This window comes from Cyprinus carpio, chromosome A9, assembly GCF_018340385.1.
Source record: "Cyprinus carpio isolate SPL01 chromosome A9, ASM1834038v1, whole genome shotgun sequence".
Classification (NCBI taxonomy): domain Eukaryota; kingdom Metazoa; phylum Chordata; class Actinopteri; order Cypriniformes; family Cyprinidae; genus Cyprinus; species Cyprinus carpio.
This window is the reverse complement of record NC_056580.1, coordinates 9241798-9264241: the sequence shown is the minus strand read 5'-3', so window position 1 is coordinate 9264241 and position 22444 is coordinate 9241798. Positions and strand designations below refer to the sequence as shown.

The following is a 22444-nucleotide window of genomic DNA, read 5'->3' as shown; positions in this document are numbered from 1 at the left end:
TTCTATCTGATGGATTGGCCCCTGAGGGCCCTGTGTAGACCCCAATCGAGAGCATGCATGCCATGTGGGTCTAGAGAGCAGAGAGAGTGATGTGCATAGGAAGAGACCAAAAGGTTTCATATGTTACATCTTGACTGTTTCACTCCACCATGTGTACTGCCTGAAGCTTGGTTTGGATGATGGTGAAACTCCACAAACACTGCTTCTTCTTTAAAGAAAATCCATTACAGTCTTTGTCCAGGAGATCTCCATGACAGTGAAACTTAATGCAAACCAGTGAAAGATGTGGTTTAACATTTAGTTTATTCTAGTGTACTGTTTAATGGATGTCAGATTCTGGCCTACACTGGAAAAAAAGAAAGAAAAAAAGAAAGAAAAAAGAATTGGTGTAGAATTTGCTTTGAAACAGTTTCTTTTGTGAGTAAGACAAGTAACGTATTGGATTAAACATGCATTTTTGAAGTAGAAATATTGAAATAGTACTTTCTTGTAAAAGAGGGCATATGATGTTTATTTGTTTTTTTTTTTTGTTTTTTTTTTTGTCATGCCATTTTCACAAAATAATCTTTTTATTATATTTTGTCATGAAAATGTGTTGACATTGGTTCATTGCATGTGTGGGTTTCTCTTCTATGGCTTTCTCAAAACCATGTTTACCTTTCTAGGCAGCTTTATTTGGTCTCATAGTCTTGTCTAGGAGTGGGTCTTATGCCCAAAAAAGCTTTTTATGTAGGCAACTAGCTAACTTACTGTTGAGGCAGCCCAGTAAGTGGACAAAACGTGTGTGTGGCCCATGAGATGCTGGAACATGTTTCCCCCAGATGCTCACCAGGTCCCGATGCATACTCCCTTCATCCCACAGTGCTCTTCTCCACACCCCCCTCCCACTCTTCCTCCATAATTTGACCCTCAGTTCAGTGACAGTGAAATGAGTGAGATGATATTGGGCCTGGGGTCTTTCCGCTCTCGTCTTTCTTTCTCACTCTATCCTCATACATCCTATGTTTTGGGAGAGTATCGCTCTCATATGTGACTCCCACAGAGAACACGTGACCTCTGACCCTTTGAGGAGTTATAACCTGTGTTCCATTCAAAATCGGATGTGGGACATTCCTACTTAATATCTCCAGCTTCCGACCGTAAAACGTTCCATCGTCTGAAGTGTGCAAGATGACACAAAACAGGAGAGCAGTGCTAGCATTTGTTTTGCAGGTGTGCAATTATCAATGGAGATGGTTTTTGCACCCATTTCATTGTTTAAAGTATTAATTAATTTATTCCTTTTAAAATCTGCTAAAGAAAACAGTGTACTGTTTGAATGATCAATTCTGAATTGAAGAAAATAACTAAACTATAATAGAGGTACGTCATGGAGGCTGGGTAGTTCTTTGAAAAACTCTGCTTAGAGAAAAGAGCTACAGCAAATCAATGTTACTGTTAAGTTTGGTACAACAGTTATGAACAAGTATAATTTGGAGATTAAAAGTTTTGTTCAAAGTAATGTTAGTATTTTTTTTTTTTTTTTTTTTGCATTTTTTTGCATTTTTATGCTTAAATCCACATAATATGCTATCAGTATATCCATGGAGTGCTGCAAGAATGTCATAAGTTTTGTAGGCCAACCCGGAAGTAAGCATCACCCTGGTTCTCTCTCCAAAAACCCAATGTTTTCATTGACTTCACAAATGAACACAACTTTTGAAGCATAAATACAATTGCCAGAAGTAAAATGAGATAAAGTTAGTCTATTAATAAACTACATGGCTGCACAACTTCAGTATAACCACCATTAAGCTTCTGACAACTCTGTCCATCTTTTTGAAAATCTGCAAGTTGGAAAGTTGGAATAATTTACAAGATCATGAGTATGAACTTAACTGTAATAGCAGACTAGTGAGTAGATGAGTTTTATCTGTTTGGTGTGATGGTATTAAAATGTACTATTAAATTAACATATTAAAAAAAAGTGAAAAAATATCTTGAGAAACTGCCCACAAAGGGTTATATTTTTGTTGTTTATATTTATGTTTGTGCCAGATGATGAAAGGTTTTAAAATGTCTTGAATAGAGTATGTGTACAATACTGCACATGCTCTTTTTAAGTCAGTCTTTATTGCCAGGTCAGATTTTAAAGTCAGATTTCAAATTTCCAAGTAATAAGTTGTAAATTCAGACTTTCCCAGTTGAACTGAATACAGCAATAGGACTTACGAATACGTCACTGTGGTCCACAGTGGCTTTTTAAATTTATTTATTTTATTTGTTTATTTTTTGTGGTGTTCTTCGCCATCTATCCATGTATGTGTCTGTGCTTTTGTCTTGTTGTGTGAATTTTCCCAGTAGCGTGAATTTCAGGCGTTGGCATGTGCAGTTTTTCTGTAGAGAGACTGTAGTAAAAAAGGGGATTGGTAATATGTTTAATAAACCAATCCATTTTGTGGATGTTTTACTGATGCCCAGACTAATGTTTATTGACAAGATGTGAAGGCTTTGCTGACTAGGTGGGTTTGGTAAAGCTTGGCTCTGGGAAAAGGCCCCAATGTGTCTTTATGAGCTTTGACATATTTAATTAGCCGGATGGTCTTAAGAGCCCCTCGCTCTGGGCTTTTAATCTCCCTAAAACCTTCTCGGCGCTGGGTTCCCGTTCTCCTTCCTGCTTTCTCTTACGTTGTGCTCTCTCTCTCTCCATCACTCCTCATATTCCTCCCTCTTCTTTCTGTGCCCCAGCCCTCTCTTGGCAGCCGTGGTCCCACCCACACGTGATTCCTAGCCTCGGAATCCAAATTCCCATCAAAATTGTGGTTACCCCTTCGGCTCCGAGAGCTCCCATAACTCTCTCTGGCCAAGCAGCTCAAGGCAATAATCTGCATCCAGCACCAGATGCGGGACACAGTCCAACACAATAAGCAGAACGTTTTCTCCTCACAAGTTTTGATTCCCTGCCACATATTCAGTGCCAAAATTCTATAATAATGCATAGGATGGTAGCCAATATGATCCTGTGGTCCATTACGGTGGTTTTGCCACACCCAGCAATAACCAAATCTGACCCGGTACGTTCCAGTGAATCTTAAGCTGTATTTGTCTGTCTATTTGGTGTGTATTTAGTCTATGTATGTTAAATATGACTAACTGCTTTTTCCAAAACCTAGTATGCTGCCCACCTAGACAGCAACTTAGAGGCATCATAAGTGCATCCCACCACAAAGCCTGTTTTAAAAATGTTAGGTAGCAACATATGCATTCCTTCATTTTAAGACCTCATTTTGGCCAAATTCTAAATGTCCAGTCACATTTACCGAAAATGAATCCATTTCATTCCAATAGAATCCACACAAGCGGGAATGTTTTTCGGTAAAGGCAAAATATTTCCCCATGCAGATTTCACATTGGTTTCAAGTAGGTCTGGGATGATAAATCGATGCAATTCTGATCGTTTGTGTGCATCGCGATTCCTCTGGAATCGATTCTGAGCTTAATTTTTAACAGCAGATGGCGCTCTAATCTAGCTAGTTCATTCGGCTGAGTCATGTAATGTTAATTTCACCTCAGCTCAGAAGGCTTTTATGACACAAGTTTTAATGTAAAAACACAGCCCACTGTGAACACCCTTGTAAATTCGCTTCAACCTTTTCAATTTTACTAATGATTATTTTAGGTTCAAGTTTGTGTGTAAGGATTTGGAAACAAGCAGAAGTACGGCTGTTTTCTAAAGCATGCAGTGCCATCTGCTGTTTAAAACTAAGCTCAGAATCGATCCCAGAGGAATCGCGATGCATTCGGAAAATTTCAGAATCGCATCAAAATCAGAATCAGAATCATTTCTTTGATTCGCGATGCATCGATTTATTTTTCCCCAGTCCTAGGTTCAAGTTAGTCACATAAATTTGCAGCAATTACCAGTAGAAAGCTGCTTGGTTTGAAAGTAACTTTCTTGTGTGAACTGTGCTTCATCTATACAAATATTGACATAGGACCTTTTCAACTGTGAAATTTTGTTAATGTTTGTTAATGATAAATGCTTTGTGCGTTGTGTGTTTTGAACGTTTATAAAGTGAATCTGACTGTTGGCTCAGCAACCTTAAAACTAGCCAAAAACTATGTTTTTTAGCAGCTGAAGACTAATGTTTAATTTTATTGGTCTCAATTGAGAGTTGCGTCTCTTGTGTGATTTTGTGAGTACCACTACTTTTGTATCAGCCATTTGCAGTTTATGCCTATGAAGAGAGTTCCCGAATCAGTCACTTTTGATGTAAATTTTTACATATTCAAACCCATATGGTCAAGATATGCCCAAACAGGCAGGTTTTTGGACAGTACCCTAGACACCAGCTCTCTTTTTTCTCCCTCAAATGCTGTTTCTCTCCCCTTCTCTCTCTCTCCTGAATGTATGAGACTAGTCGAAATCCACTTCCTCTGAGTGGCCACTTTGTTTCCTCCTTCTCCTTCCTCCTTAATTGCAGTGAAGTGCAGATGAAAGAGAGGAGAGAAGGAGCATGAGATTTCTTTTCTCTTTAAAGCCTCAGCTCTTGAGCACCGTAGCAGCAGAGTCTTGCTTTCTATTATCAGACTCTGCATGCGTATGTGTGTGTGTATGTCAGGCAGATGAGGTCTTTTGCCAGCAGCATAACGTAAGAGCAAAGCACCCTGGGAAACCTATTCTCCCTCTCCTTTGGCCTGAATACAGAGACCACAGGTCCCCTCCACACCCCAATACCACAGCAGGCCTTTGGTTCCAGAACAAACACTCCAACTTTCCTTCTCAAGTAATGGAAAAAAACCCTCTGTTGCCAAAGCCAGGGACACACTTTGTATGGAAAATTTGAATGTCTATATATGATTTTTAATATGCCGTAAAAAGGAATCCAAGTCACAAACCGTCTCACGCAGAGTTTTGTGATAAGTATGCCATCTGAAGCAGTTGTTGATGAAAGACAAGTTTATGCTTTTGGAAATTAAGGAAATTGTTCTTATTCAGTGGGAAATAAATCATATGAGAGGGATTACCAGTGCAGGTCTGGAGAGTACAAGTTTGATCTTAAAGGAATAGTCCATCCAAAAATGGACTCACCCTTGTGTCAGTGGTCACCCTGCTTTTTTTTCTACAGTGTACTTCAAAACCTTAAAGTGAGCATGAGTGTCTAAATTTACCATAGGATTATACACACAAGTCATTGAACTAGTCTAAGACTTCTGAAGCAATGTGATTGATTTGTGCAGGGTTCAGCATTAAATATGGCCCACTAGCCCGGGCCAGTGTGAGAGAGTTACAGGCCAGTAGACAGAACTCTCATTTGTCCTTTTGGGCAGGTGCTGTGATGCCATGAAGTGTATGTTTACCGATCTTGTGCATCCATTTTTATGCTTTGCTAAATGTTGATGTACACTACCAATACAGTTTTTTTTTTTTTAAAGAAACTAATACTTTTGTTCAGCATGAAATAGATCAATTGTGCCAGTAAAGATATATCTGTTCATTTGCTGTTTATCTTTCTATCCATCAATGAATCCTGAAAAGTATCACAATTTCCACAAACATAGGTTGTATTTCTTTGACAGCACAATTTTTTTTTTTTTTTTTTTTTTTTTTTTTTTTTTTTTGCTAACAATAGGAAATGCTTCTTGAGCAGCAAATCAGCATAAATCACAATGATTTCTGAAGGATCATGTGACACTGAAGACTGGAGTAATGATGCTGGAGTAATAGTTTTGCCAATAAATTAGAGAACATTTTTAGTTAATATAATTAGTTTAATAATATTAATAATGTAATTATGTTTTACTATACAGCTGTTTGTTTGTTTTTGCTAACTGATTGGGTTAAAACAAATATATATCTCTTGGGGCCAGTGACATTTTTTGCAGACAAAGAAAACTAATGGCCTGACTGGACAAGCAGAAAACATCCTGACTATTAGGAAAAGCAGACTAAAGTTTTAATCGTCATTCATTGTTAATCTAACATATCTTGGCTATCAGATGTCATTGTTTATGAATGTGAGTAAGTATTTTAAACTTGTTTGATTACGATACAAACCTGTAGTGTTTGGTGTCAACTTCAAATCTGGCATGACAGATACATGTAGATACAGCAAAGTTTTTTTTTTTTTTTTTTTTTTTTTTTTTTCTTTTTTTAAGCTGTTTCCTATGAAGAAGAACTGTGGTTTGTTAGAAAGTAAAATATAATTCAGTCTCTCTCGTCGCTTTCTTTCTCTCTCTCTCTCTCTCTCTGAGAAATGAAAAAATGTAAATGTTCTTTTCCTGCTCAAGATCAGGCATGGGACCAGGAGTTTTTATTGCACAGCGGTGTGTATCAAAGTAATATCCAGCACCTGCTCAAGGCAACAGTAAACAGAATATTTGTGCCTGTGAGTTTGACTCCTCATCCATCTCTGTCTAAAGAGCTTAGGGCTAAACCACTCTAACTCCCCACTCATCCAGACCCTCACTGAGACATGGAAGGTCACACAGCGCACCAGTCAGAAACCAGTGAAAAATATGATTCCCCTCTCTCCAAACTAAAGGTATAGACTTTTCCAGTCTAATATCAGTTTTGAACTCTAGTTTGTATGTCCCTGTGTAGTAGATGCATTCTTAACGAATAGTTGCTCTTGTAATCTGATCATCTTCAGATGTGTAAAATGCCACTAGTGTCAAACAGGCCTGAGTGAGCATGTCAGACAGACAATAGAAATTGAAACAACATGCCAGAGATCTCGCTGACTGAATGTGCTTTCCCTTTCTGCTAATGAGCCACATACTGTACCCAGAAACTGCTGTCATACTCAAATAACATAGGATGTTGTGCCAAACCTCCTGCCTTCAGGAGGGAATGTTTATTCAGATTCAATATATATGATACATTCATTGACAAACAAAGTAAATACTTGTTGCAACTTGATCAGTTTGTATGTAACTTTGGGAAAACGCTGCACTGAGAGGAGCAACATGATTGGACAAATTGTTTCTCTTAACTATGATTGGCAAGTATTTATGCAGCTATCAGTGTCTAGCTGTGTTTTTTTAAAGATTTGTCATAAATCATTTTACCATTAAACAGCTTGTTTTATTCAGTCATTCATCTAACAGCAAAGTCAAAATCGCTGACAAGACCCGAGCAAGGAGCTTGCAGATGTGTTTCCTTGCTTTTGTTTTTTTCTTTGCCGACCCAGACAGAGGAAAAAACACTGGATATCTGTCTGGGGTTTTAACCGTTATGCAAGAACATAAACAGAAACAGACCAGGAAATTTAGTGGAATTAATTGGCAAGAATGAAAAGCTTGATGCAGGCTGTGTGCACAAGTGTGTTATCATTTGTATTACAGATAGAGGAGATGTCGACATTTCAGATGTTGTCTGTGCTGTGATGTGATGTATCTAAGTGTGTTTTCTTTTTGTTTTTTGCCAAGTATAACAACAGTGGTTCTCAAGTTGGCCATGACTAAAAGAGATTTTGCCAATAAGGTTTGTGGAGAGCAAGGTGGAAAAAAGCTAAATATAAATAATAAAAATGCAATTATTTAAATGGCGGTACTTCAAAAAGACTTGAAAAATAATGACTTAAAAAAAACAAAAAAAAAAAAAAACAATGATCAGAAAAAGTAAGGATAGTTTAATGTCATCATAGTTTGATTCTTGAAGAAAAAACAGTTGAGAAGTACTGTGTTATACAGTATTGCAAATGCTTTTAGGGCATGTGTGCTGAACAGGCACTTTCAAAACTCTGTGTGTTTCCTCACCTCCAGCACCTCGAAATGTTCAAAGACTGAGTCAGGAGATTTCTCTCACTCACACACACACACACTGAGAGACAGACAGGCAGGTGTGTTGATTGAGAGAGATAAATGCTTACTGTCTAAAACAAAGATGTCTCTCTCTCTTTGGCTCTCATTGAGTGGTTTCCCTCTCTCCATATATCACTCAGTCAGGAGCTGGGATGCTTTCCAGAACCTCCTCTTTAACAAACGTCAGGCTTTTACATCTCTGTTTCTATCCAGAAGTCATATCCTTCCAGAGCAGATCTTCTCTGTCTGTGTGTGTGCACAGCTTTTTTCATATACTGTCACACAACACTCTTCTGTCCCTCATTACATTTAATTAATGTTGAATGACCATGAAATCAAAATTTACTATTCTGTTTTTATCTGGCCTTTCCAGCATCCTCTCACTCAGGTGAAATGATTGCAATTAACATCCACAATCCAATCAATTCCCAATGGACAAATTCAAGTTCCATCCCAACATTTTGTGTGGTTTAATAAGCTGTTTCTCATGGATATACATCACAGTAGAGAAGAAAAGTTGTTAGGTTAAAGGGGTCATATGATGCTGCTAAAAAGAACATTATTTTGTGTATTTGGTGAAATACAATGTGTTTATGCAGTTTAAGGTTAAAAAACACATTATTTTCCATTCAGTGTACATTATAGTTTCTCCTCTATGCCCCGCCTTCTGAAATGCGTAAATTTTTACAAAGCTCATTGGTCTGAAAAGCGAGGTGTGCTCTGATTGGTCAGCTATTCACTGTGTTGTGATTGGCTTAATGCCTCAAGCATGTGACGGAAATATTACGCCCCTTAACATACTATGCCATCTCCCAGGCCAGCAGCACGAGACCCAGCTGCTCTGTTGTGCACATCCCATCATCCTCTCTTTTAGCAGTTCAGTCAATGTACTGTTTGGAGTAACTGAATAACTCGGGATATTGGTTTATTTGTGTATTAGCGTGTACTGGAGACGCAAACCATTTCAAAAACGATTCAGATAGATTTGGTGAACTGGTTCAAATGGTTCATTAAGAAGATCCGGTGTTAAATAGAAAGATTTGTTCGCGATCCGGGACATCACTAGACGAGACAAAACAAGTAAAACCCATTACAAACGAGGCATTTGTTGCATCCAGTGGGGACATAATTACTGATTATAATGACTTATTCTGTCTTTTTACACGTTGTGTTGCTTATCGCGCTATGTAAACATAAAACCATGGCTGCATTTGTGATCGGAGAAACAACAAACAACAAGCCTACTCTACTGCTCAAAACTCGTGTTTGAATAGTCAGTGGTAAATTATTTGAATATAAAAAACTTACTTACACGCTGTGAGTCAGAAACACCAGACTGTCCTTGCAAAGTTTGAACTGCCCAACTTTATAGAAACAGCTGTTGTGCCACAGACGCATTGCAGACAACAGGTTCAGGAAACAGTCCTCTTCCTCCATCAAAAATGCGCAGCAGACATCTGAATATTTGGGTTAAACTGTTCTGGATCACTGTTGTCAAAATACAACTTAACCACTGATTTCTAGTCATGTCCTCTTTTGGAAGGCCAAACAAAGTTTCACTTCCACGAAAACACACCATGACTCCACAACATGCCAGCTGCGGCAACAAATATAACGTATAAACATTATGCCTTCATTCTTTGCGTGAACATCTGGGCGGTGTTATGCAAATCTTCCCACATAGTGATGTAGAGATGTGGGTCCGTGGTAGAATGATCCGTTTTAGGGGGGGTGTGGTTGTTCCTTAACTTTTATAAAGAATATCTCTTTGGATTTGAGACTTTAGTCTTTTGTAACTTTACAGATCTACTTTATGCACCAAGAGCTTGTAACACTGAAAGAGAAAGGAAAAATTGAAATCGCATTATATGACCCCTTTAATTTCATGCTGAGTTTAAACCTCAGTTTAAGGCCACTTTTAAGTAAAAAATTTGTAATTTTGTGATTGTAGTTTTTGTCATGTTTAACCCTGGGTTATACAATTCTGTTTGAGACCAAGACTAGACCAAGCACTACAGCTTTTTGATGTGGGACTAGAGTATTACAGCAGGTTGTTTAGGTACAGACAGCCAATCATAAACTGCCTCATTAAATACTCATTAATTATTCATGTTCTTTGTACAGTCAGAAACTTTGATTTGCTGTTTATTGTGAGCATCTGAATGTAAACCCATGATACAACGCTGTAGTTATTTTTTTGTGTTCCAGAAGCCAATGTGAGCTACTTGTATTCAGCTCAAAGCATTACAAACAGTAAAACTGTTGTGACTTGCATATCTTCTAACAGCCTTTTGCTCAATGGAATTAATACAAAATCCTGACAAATCGTCATGTTTTTGAGAGACAGAGAGATGGTCTGGTCTCGTATATAATACTGTTGGGTTGGTAATATGTTTTTGGGAGAAGTCTCTTTTTCTGTTTTATCGTGATAGATAGTCTAAGGCCTTCTCAAGCCATACGGCTGACTCGTCTAATCTGCGGCCTGTTATGCATCAAGCTAATATGGCTGTTGAGATCAAATGCAATGCCATCAAGTTAGCATTTTTAAACTTTTACTCACTAAAAAAAAATAATTTTCTAATCAATGACTTAACCACAAACAACCTGGATTTTATGTTTCTAAACGAAACATGGCTAGAAGACAGCTGCAGTGCAACAGTCCTCAATGAAACATCCCCTCCTAACTTTACTTTCATGAGTGTCTGCAGGACTGTTAGAAGAGGTGGAGGTGTAGCTGCTCTATTTAAAGATGTCTATCAATGCAAACAAGTATCATTTGGTCAGTACTTGTCTTTTGAATATATAGGGATTGTGTTAAAGGTGTTCCATGCATTCTGTTTATCATTATTTTTCAGGCCTCCAAAATATTCTCCAGCCTTTGTTGAAGATTTTTACAGAAATGCTGTCAATGATTTCTTCAGAGTTTGACTGTTTTTGCTATTGCAGGGGATTTTAATATTCCCATAGATAATGCAGAAAACAAAACTGCAAAAGAAATTATAAACTTTTTTAAACACTTTTGACCTGATTCAGCATGTGCATGGACCCACACACAAACGTGGACACACTCTAGATTTAATCATTAGTAGAGGTCTAAACATTTCATTCATTGTTATTAAGGACGTAGCACTATCTGATCACTTCTTTATTTTCTTTGATGTATTGATCTCTGCTACCAATGAATCTAGATATGTCTCTGTCAGAAAGAGATGCATTAACGAAAACACTAGTGTGCTATTTATGGAGGCTATATCTCTAACACTAAGCATTTCTCCAGACTCGGTTGATCTTCTCCTTGATTCCTTTAATTCAAAATTCAAAAATGTTATTGATGACATACGTACAGTACAGGTCAAAAGTTTGGAAACATTACTATTTTTAATGTTTTTGAAAGAAGTCTCTTCTGCTCATCAAGCCTGCATTTATTTGAATTAAAATACAGAAAAAACAGTAATATTGTGAAATATTATCACAACTTAAAATATAGTTTTCTATTTGAATATACTTTAAAAAATAATTTATTCCTGTGATGCAAGCTGAATTTTCAGCATCATTACTCCAGCCTTTAGTGTCACATGTAACATCCAGTCTATCACATGATCATTTAGAAATCATTCTAATATTCTGATTTATTATGAGTGTTGGAAACAGTTCTGCTGTCTAATATATTTGATGAATAAAAGGTTAAAAAGAACTGCATTTATTCAAAATAAATTAAACAATTCTAATATATATTCTAATAATATTCTAATAATATATTTTCTTTACTATCACTTTTTATCAATTTAACACATCCTTGCTGAATAAAAGTATTGATTTTATTTAAAAAAAAAAAGAAAGAAAGAAAAAAATACTGACCCCAAATTACTGACCAGTAGTGTATATTGTTATTACAAAATTTTTATATTTTAAAAACATAGCTTTTTTTTTTTTTTTTTTACATTTTTATTCATCAAAGTATCCTAAAAAAGTATCACATGTTCTGAAAAAATATTAAGCAGCAGAACTGTTTCCAACTTTGATAATGAATCATCATATTAGAATGATTTCTAAAGGACCATGTGATAATGATCCTAAAAATTCAGCTTTGCATCACAGAAATAAATGATAATTTAAAGTATAATACATTTAAAAACAATTATTTTAAATTGTAATAATTATTATATTGCACAATATTAATTTTTTTTTCTGTATTTTTGATCAAATAAATGCAGGCTTGATGAGCAGAAGAAACTTCTTTTCAAAACATTAAAAATAGTAATGTTTCCAAACTTTTGACCTGTACTGTAGCTCCTGTGAAAGTCAGCAATAAGACAGGCAGACAGAAATCAGCTTGGAGAAAATCAACAGCAGTACAGAGTATGAAAAGACAATGCAGAAAAGCTGAGTGGTTGTGGCGGAAGATTAAACTTAAAATTCACTATAGCATCTATAAAGACAGCGTCCATGCTTTTAATGTGAAACTAGCCACCTCTAGACAAACTTTCTTCTCTTTAGTCTTAGTCTTTATCTTGAGACAAAAATGCTTAATAGTCTTAGTCGCATTTTAGTCATTTAAGTCTTTTATAGTTATAGTCGACGAAAAGACATTGCATTTTTGTCAACTTTTAGTCATTACATTTAGTCAATAGTTTTAGCCAAACTGTAGTTACCAAAATTTATTTTGGTAGCTATTTTTATATGTAGTCTTTAAACTAAAATAATCATTAATTCTTCTCTCTTTAGACCAAATCAATTAAGTTTATGAGAAATTTGAATCAAGGACTGAATTTGGAAAAACTTGAATAAATTATGACAATTTTCATTTTTGGGTGAACTATCCCTTTAACAGTAGTGAATATTATATATATAATATATATATATATATATATATATATATATATATATATATATACACACACACAAAAGAGATACAAATTAAACTCATTTTTCAGATACAGTAGGTTTTCCGGTAGTCCTCAAATAACATTATAGTCCAGTCTCGTCTAGTTAACGAAGACGTGGCATAAATTTCGTCATAATTTTGTCATTAGATATTATTTTTAGCTCATCAACGTCTCATCTTGGTCACAGAAAAATTTTTTTTTGTTGACGAATATTTTTTGTCGTCATCTTCGTTAACTAAATTAACACTGCCTTATAAACAGTAACAACACTCACACTCTTTTTGCTACTGTTGAGAGACTGACAAACCCCCCAAGTCAGATTGTCAGTGAAATTCTCTCCGACAGCAAATCCAAAGAGTTTGCTTCCTTCTTTTCTGAGAAGATCAATAATATCAGGAAGGCAATTAGCACATCCCTAAGTTGCGCAAAGGTCAGACAGATTCGACTGCAATATTAAAAAGACAATACTATGTCTGCTTTTGAAGAAATTGACAGCAAAATTTTGGAAGAAATAGTACAGCACCTTAAAATCGTCAACCTGCTATCTTGACACACTTCCCACATATTTTTTTCATTAAGATAATAAATGATATTTGCATAAATTCTGATTCTGGCAAATGATCAGTTCTGGTCCTACTAGAACTCAGTGCTGCGTTTGACACTGTCGATCATAACATACTACTAGAGAGACTCGAAAACTGGGTGGGGTTTTCTGGGATGGTTATCAAATGGTGCAGGTCATACTTAGAAGGGAGAGGTTATTATGTGAGTATAGGAGAGCATAAGTCTAAGTGGACATCCATGACATGCGGAGTCCCACAAGGCTCAGTTCTTGCACCACTCTTGTTTAGCCTGTACATGCTCCCAGTAAGTCAAATAATGAGAAAGAACCAAATTTCCTATCACAGCTATGCTGATGATACCCAGAGTTACCTAGCCTTATCGCCAAATGACTACAGCCCCGTTGACTCCCTCTGCAGATGCATTGATGAAATTAACAGTTGGGTGTGCCAGAAATTTCTTCAGTTAAACAAGGAAAAAAAACTGAATTAATTGAGTTTGGTTGAATAGATGTAGTTTTCAAGGTGAATGCATACCTTGACTCTAGGGGTCTAACAACTAACTAATAATCAAGTCAGGAATCTTGGTGTGATTCTAGAGACAGACCTTAGTTTCAGTAGTCATGTCAAAGCAGTAACTTTATCAACATACGATCATCTAAAAAACATTGCAAGAATTAAAAGTTTTGTTTCCAGTCAAGACTTGGAGAAACTCGTTCATGCCTTTATCACCAGCAGGGTGGACTATTGTAATGGTCTTCTCACTGGCCTTCCCAAAAAGACCATTAGACAGCTGCAGCTCATCCAGAATGCTGCTGCAAGAATTCTGACTAGAACCAGAAAATCTGAGCATATGACACCAGTCCTCAGGTCCTTACACTGGCTTCCAGTTATATTTAGGATTGATTTTACAGTACGTTTACTCATTTATAAATTATTCAACGTCCTAGGACCTAAATACATAGCAGATATGCTTACTGAATATAAACCTAACAGACCACTCAGATCATTAGGATCGAGTCAGTTAGAAATATCAAGGGTTCTCACAAAACAAGGGGAGTCCGCTTTTAGTTATTATGCCGCCTTACTGAAGGAATCAGCTTCCAGAAGATATCAGATGTGCTAAAACAATAGTCACATAAATGCAGACTCAAAACTCATCTGTTTAGCTGTGCATTTATTGAATGAGCCCTGTGCAATGTCCCAACTGATTGCATTATATTTTTTTATGTATAATCATTTCTATTCTTAACTGTTTTTAAACTAATTTTAAACCACTTAAATCAAATTTTAAATCATTTTAAAAGTTTTTAAAGTCCTTGTTTTATTGTTGTGATTATTTTTTTATTATTAATATTTTCTTTTCTTTTATGTAAATCACTTTGAATTCCCATTGTGTGTGAAATGTGCTGTATAAATAAACTTGCCTTGCCTTGCCTTATGCTCACCAAGGCTAAATTTATTTGATCAAAAATACAGCAAAAACAATATTTTGATAAATATGGTTTGTTTATTTATTAGGATTTTTTTTTATTACGAAAAATTCAAAAGAACAGCATTTCTTTGAAATGGAAATCTTTTGTAACATTCTCAATGTCTTGATTGTAACTTTTCGATCAATTTATTATATTACTTTTAGTTAATGTTATGCTGTTATGTTGACCTGCATTGTTTGTCACAAATAAGCAAGGAAAAAGAATTAAACCATAATAATAATAAGGACAGACATACTGTACATATTCATAAATATAATAGTCTCAGAAAATGCTCCAAATCATCTGCCTTGATCAGATGTGGCAAAAGGTGCATTTTTTTTTACCATTTGTGCAAAAGTCCCCTGAAGTTTGGCTGTGGTGAGCGCCGACTGTGCTGCTCATTGTCTGATGCGTTCTCTTGTGTAATTTTGACTTTGAAAACACACAAGTTGCTGCCAAGCGCTGGCCTGTTGAGAGCCCTGAATGCCACACTGTTCTCTCTCTCTGTCTCATTTGCATGTTCCCACACTAATCTCTGTACACGATTGAGAGGGAGTTTGTTGTTGATTCAAGTTGAAAGCTGCCATATTTCGCTGATTGGAATTGATAGATTAATTTGCGCTGTTGAAAGCCATCTGTTTGTTTTCTCTGTGTGTGCTAGTGCATTTCCCTAGGTGTACTTGGGTGAATTTAGACATATCCAAATAAATGTTGAAGTCACCTCTTCTGGTGTGTAACTTTTATCCGCTCATCTTTGTTAGTCTCTGTTGATTGCAAAGGTGCTGCAGTGTTTTTGTGTTTCATATGATTGTTCAGTTAGCTTTGCAGCAGACTGTGACTGAAAAGATAAGAAATAGACCAAGTGCTTGCAGCAAACAATGTCAGAGTCACTGTTTGAGTTAGAAACCAAAACTTCATTTTGAATCCGATTGTGTGGTGAATCATTAATCACATCTTTATAGTTGCAAACTAAGCATTTGTATTTAGTGCACTGTTTGTGTTCATCTACTTTTAATTAATATTTTAACTCAGAAACAGTGGTTGTCAGCCCTGTGACTAAAAGGCTCACCACAACAATATTCAAAGGGCCCCATGACCTTTCTAGTTGTTTGTGATTTACTGGATTAAGATTAGCAGTACAATTTTTATTTATTTATTTAGTTATTTATTTATTTATTTTTTTTAATCACAATTTTCTACCCTTTAATATATTTAAGAGCTCGGCATAACTAGGAAAATGCATACTACTCTTCAAAAGTTTGGGGGCAGTAAAGTTTTTGCAAAAGAAGTCACTTATGCTGCATTTATTTGATTAAAAATAAAGTAAAAACTGTAATTTTGTGAAATATTATTAAAAAATTTGCTTAATAATTGCTTTCTATTTTAATATATTAAAATGTAATTTATTCCTGTAATGGCAAAGCTTAATTTTCAGCATCACTTCGGTGTCACATTATCCTTCACAAATCATCCTAATATGCTGATTATGTGCAAGAAACATTTATTATTATCATTGTTAAAAAGAGTTTTGCTGCTTAATAATTTTGTGCAAACCATGATGCAGTTTTTTTTTTTTCAGGATTCTTTGATGAATTGAAAAGAACAGCATTTGGAATAGAATTATAAATGTATATTTTTTTTATGTATATAGGATGTAAATGGTATATTAAGAATGTGTATAGAATGTTTTTTTTATAATTATAAATATATTTACTCTCCCTTTTGATCAATTTAATGTGTCCTTGAGTAAAATAATTAATTTCTTTGAAAAAAAAATTGTAAAAAAAAATCATGTTTTTTAAGAGTGGTGTGAAACTTATTTTATTGTTTGTTTTGTCTTATTTTAAATAATTTTTAGTCATCTTGAGGCCCCCTTTGTATCAGTTGAGAAGCACTGATCTAGAGTCCTGTCATATGTGTTTTCCTCCTCCTGTCCTTCTGTTCGCGACACGTTCAGTCGGTTCAGCTCACACTCACCCATTCACAACCAGCCCTGCCTACAGTGATCAGGCTCATAATGAGTTACTGATTGATCGATACAATCTTGATTACATCAAAATAAAATGAAAGCTCTAGCTGGGAGGGTTTCTTTGTCTTGTGCTGGTATGAGGGCGAGCTTTAATGGTGTGTGCTGGTTACCAGTGCAAGTGACCATCCATCACCCTGCACCTCAAAAAAGTGACAGACCCCTCCGCCCACAGCCATCAGTCTCCAACAGTCAGCGACCCCCTGCTACACCCCCTTACACACGCTAACCCAATAAAGGTGAACTGTAATTATAAGATGCCTTTTAAAAGTCTGCCGTAGGCAATTATCAAAGCCATACATCTCCCCGCTGCGAAAATATCATAACAGCCCATGATTTCAGGTTTTTAATACCTTCGCTGCAGTGATGGATGCCAGACGGGGTGGTGGAGAACAGGTTTACTGTGTGTAAGATGTCACAGAGCATCTGAACTGTAAATGGCATGTGTGTCTCTATCCTCTCTTCCTGCCTGAATACACCATTGAGTTCGATTGACAGACTCTGGTACATGAGGTACTGTATGTAGGAGTATAACTCACAGAAAGCTGCTTCCTGATCCCTGCACTTATGAACCGAGAGCAAGTGTTTCTGAGTGTGACAGGAGAACACAAGTGACCTTTCCCGATTATACACTCCACATTTCTCTTCTCTTAACTTCCACCACACAGATTCATCTTTGACGTGACAGACTCCAAATTACCCTCTCTTTACAATGTCTTTTAAATGTGTTTGAAATATAGGCGATAGAGTGTGGTAGTAATGAAAATAATTGCACTTCTGGTTCCATCTTTCTGAAGTCAGTATATTTTTTGAATGGATCTTTTGGTTAATGTCTGAAATAATACATGTGATTAACACAAGCTTAGGATATTTTCATGTTTTTATTCTATATTTCTGCTTTTTACAGTAGGGCTGCTACAACTAATCAATGAAATTGATAATAATAATGAAAACAATGGACAGCGAATGTCATTATCGATTAGTCACATCTGCCCACTGCACACGGAAAACTTCCAACAGTCACGTCAAATTACAGCAGTGAATAATGCATTTCTATGGACAAAATGCATCTAAAAATAGGGTGCGAGTGAGCTGCTGTGGGAAAGATGCATGATCCAAGCTGCCCGAAACATAAGAATTCTTTATTTTAAACTTCAAGTTAATGCATTAGCATAATGTTTAACTCGGCTTGTCCTGTCAAGCACTTTGACAGATGATCAGTGAGATTTGTTTCCTCAGCACATAAACTGCATTTTACGGTAACATCCTTTTTCTGTAAATGTAGCATATTCACGTGAATGTTTCTATTGTGCATGAAGGCTCTTCCTTACAGTCTGCATTAAACTGTCCTCTGGTAATATGACATTCTACAATGTTATAATTTTTGTCTTATACCAATACCTAAATGCTAAAATATATTTTGAGATCTTTATTTCCAAATATAATGCCATAATGCCTCACCACCTATCATTCATTCATTATTCATTTAGGTTTTTTTTTAGCTTTATAATGATTTAATAAAAATGTATTCTGACATTATTTATTATTATTATTATTGTTGTTTTGTTGTATGTGTGTATCTATGTGTTTTTTGTTTGTTTGTTTGTTTTGTTTATGTATACTTTGGGAAAAAGTAGTGTACTTTCATGCACTGTACTTTTGACAGCAGGCTATTATTTGTGATCTAGTAGGATAATATGCTAATTAGGATGTAGCCCTAGCCTCTAAATTTGCTCTCTGTGAGAAAAAGAAATGAAAGTCCACACTCACATCTGACTTCTCCTTAAATCAGGTGACAGCTACAATTAATAGCCCCCTCCCCCTTCTCAGCATGTATGTGGGTCTGATTAAACCACGCTAGTATCCCAAGACCCACATTTAGACTCTCATCTCCAACCCAAAAGTGTTTTGGAGACCTCCAGAGAGCAGACCTCTCAAAAGCTGCTTAATTTCATCAGCAGGCCATGGGACAGAAGTAATTACATTTGTGACGCGAACTATGCTCGTAAAGAGAAGATTTCAGTCACGCTGGCTGGTACAACAGCGGCCTGCTATTTATAAACCTCCTCTCACACAAATCCAGCCCTGCGAGGAGAGTCTGGGGCTTAGTTGCAGCAGACCTCTCCTACTCACTGACGCGCCATACTGCTGTTAATGAACATTTCCCTATGATCCACCAGCACCATGTGCTTGAAAGTCCAATTTAAGAGTGTTTCCTTTAGTCGTTTCTGGTAGTTTCTTGATGAGTTTTTTTTTCAAACTAATTCTTAAACCATAAGTGTCAGAAGTTTTTTAGGGCTATGGCCTGGTACTTAATGACCATGCAAAGTGAACAAGGTGGTGATCCAAACGACCCCATGTGATGATGAATCAATCATCTCTGAAGCATACTAATATTTTAGAAACAATACTAATATTTGAAAGATTTTTTTTTTTTTTTTTTAAACCATAAACCATCGCTTCTGGCCAACTCACACACAGGGTCATACGTTTACACTTGATGTGAACATCAGCACGTTGTGAAGCATGATGTAAGTGCTTTCTGAAGCTTACATTATTTTTCATCAAAAAAATTTCAGCCTTGGTAAGCATTAGATACTTCTTTCAAAAGCATTAAAAACATTTACAGACTACAAACTTTTAAATGTAGCATAGAAATTAAAGGGATCACGGTCTGTGTTATTTTATTTGCTTTGTTTTTTTTTAATGTGTTGTTAGTGAACTGAGAAATCAAAATTCCCTTGATCTTTTGACATGTAAAAGGTTGTTGTACTGTATAAAAACAGCTTATATTGAAGCCGATCTGCCAAAACGACAAGTTGTGGAATGTGCCACTTTGACGTAATAGTGTGGCTAAACACTGCCTCTGCAGAAGATCATCAACACCTGCTTCTACATCACTGCCTGTTTAGCCCCGCCCACCGATTCACATGCATAGTGGGTAGATGACGAGTTAGGGAAATTAGTATTATTGACGGGAGTTTCAATATCAGGTCTTTCCTAAGACCACACGATAATGTTCTCTGCCGAGTTATTGAGGTAAAGTTTTTTCTAAAGACACCTTCTGATCCGAAACATTAGGAAAGAGTGGATGAACTTTTTTTTTTTTTTTTTTAACTGAAGTTCCAGACCACCCCAGAAAGAAACTTGGTCCTTAGTTCACTTCATTTCAACGCAGTTTTCATTAACAAACAAGGCACAGTTCAACACTGGATTTTCAGAAAGATTGAAACTAAAAGAAGATGCTGTGCAGAATACATACAGTAATATCGCATCTCACAAGTGTGTGTAACTGTTTTTATAATGTTGTCACTATTGCTTTGTCTTTTATTACAGATCGTTTGATATGTAATGAGTATTTATGAGTTTTTACTTAAATCACAGCAGCGTCCACCTATGAAGGATGCAGCTGTCAAACACACACAACTGTTAGCCAATCAGAGCAGTGGGCGTTTACTTCCGAGTCTACAATATGATACAGCTATTCAAAACAGGACAGAAAATAGCCTATTACTTCTAAATTATGATTTTTTATATGTAAAAATCCTTATAACGTTATAAGTAGACCTCAAAGAACAGTACAAAATAATAATAAAAAAGCCTATTACTTCTAAATTAAAGACATCTATAAAATATATGAAAATATTATTATTATTATTATTATTTTTTTGCATTGCTCTTGCTCTTTGTATCTGCCTACTCAAAATCAGCATGTCATACATATGCACATATAAAGCTTTTTGTCCTTTGAACTTTCATGAACTTTCTTTTCTTGCCAAACTTCAAGGGTGTGGCATCTGTTGTGATGTTATTTGGAGACTCTCATCCAGCTGTGTCCCCATCTCCGTTCACCCTTCCTGTCTCTCAGCGCCCCATTTCCTCATCTCTCTCTCACTCTCTGTACCACATCCCAAATTATATGTGCATAAATTTCTCTCATGTCATAATCATGAGATCAGAAAGCGTGCGGCTGGGCTGGACTCATCTTGTCTGGCCTTCTCTGGCAGTTTGGAGACCACACAGATTAAACGACTGATCCCACTTCCACTTTGATTTAAGCGACCATTAGCCAAACAAAAAAGGGGCTGGTGCCGGCAGCAGGCCAGGCTGATTGGAATTCCAGTGAGGCGCACCACCTGTCGATACGATGATTTCCTGATTCATGAATGCATTCTGGGAGCTGCAGCGCTTTAGCTAATGATTGTGTGTGTAGGAGATGTTTGGAGAGGGGTGGGGTCGACCAAAAGAAGCATGGAGGTATGCAGAGATGGAAAGCAGGGAGATAAAAAGAGAGAGAGAGAGAGAGCTGGTGCTTCTGAATGATAGAGAAATGAGTCCCAGGATTGAGCTCTCATCCATCATTCCCTGTGGAGGCGCATATTTAAAAAGTCATTTTCATTAGAGGAGAGAGAGTGTTTACAGTTTCACACACACTCACAAACATACACTCACATACATGTTCAGTTTATAAACATCCACCTTTGGCACTTCAAACATTATTAACGTTTAGTGTTGTTTTCTTCCCAGAATGCCTTTGGGAAATGCTCCAGTGGTCTCTATTGACCTATCATCTTTGATTAGCACAGAAACAAATGAGCGAGTCTTTCATAAAGCGCTGATGCTAGAATTAAGTTTCCTAATACCAGTGCTTTCTAGGCAGCAAATGTTAGTTTTTAAAGTTTGAGTTTAAGTTAATGTCTTTGGTTTTGAACAAATGACAAATAAAACACAAGAAAGAAATGTACTATGCAAGCAGTATGATGACAGTTATATTTTGAATGGCAAACATTCTTTGAGTAAACGTTAAAGAAATATTCCAGGTTCAGCAGAAGTTAAGCTCAGTCAACAGCATTTGTGGGAAAATATTGATTAACATGACAATTTTCAATGGTTTATCCTCAAAACATAAAATAGAAAAAATCACTCACTTATATTTTCAGTGTAACGTTATATCCAGTTTTACAATGCAATAAAAGTTAAAACACTATTGCAACTGTAAGAATGATTTTACCTGCTTCACTCCTCAAATTTTTACAGCCGAGTTCAGTGTTTATGAGTAAAACTTGTAAGAATCACATTTAAATTCTCAAAAATCCACCTCATTTATTTAAGTCTGTTTTTGTGGTAATAACATTATGGCATGAATGCTTCCATTTAACTTATTATTATAAGTATATTGCTTCAATGAGAGATTTTCAAACTTAAATCCTGAATTTCTTAATATCAAATTTGCAAAAACAAAAAATATCACATTGATTGAAATTATCAAAAAACAAAGTTTAAATGGAGTCTGTATTTTTCATTTTATTTGAATTAATTGCAAAAATGTGTGGAGAAGATTTTTGGCAAGCACTGTAATAAAGTGTTGTTATGTGTTTGTTTGTGTTTTCCCCTTTCCCTCTTTGTCCCGTCTCAGTGAGTGGTGGGGTGGAGTTGGGACCCACCTAGGCCTGAAGAAGTCCAGTTCTCTAGAGAGTCTTCAGACTGCCATGACAGAGGCCAAGAGAAACGAGCTGCTGCCCTTCCACAGGCCCCGGCCACACATGGTGAGAGGGCGTGGCTGCAATGAGAGCTTCCGGGCAGCAATCGACAAATCATACGATGGCCCGCCAGAGGATGATGATGGTGAGCACCCACATGCAGCAGCAAGAGTCACAAAAATCAATGGAGCGATGCGTAATTTCTGCCCCAGTAGCAGCACCAGTTTGTATC

At 36.4% G+C, this 22444-nt stretch overlaps 1 protein-coding gene across 1 annotated transcript in view; it reads left to right on the top strand.

Annotated features, from left to right (window-relative positions):
- LOC109112607 (partitioning defective 3 homolog B-like) overlaps window positions 1–22444 on the top strand; it is a 93430-nt gene that overhangs the window by 19018 nt on the left and 51968 nt on the right. Inside the window, exon 2 of the mRNA XM_042763082.1 lies at window positions 22149–22357. Coding sequence (XP_042619016.1) covers window positions 22149–22357 — 209 coding nt within the window. The remainder of the gene's footprint in view (window positions 1–22148; window positions 22358–22444) is intronic.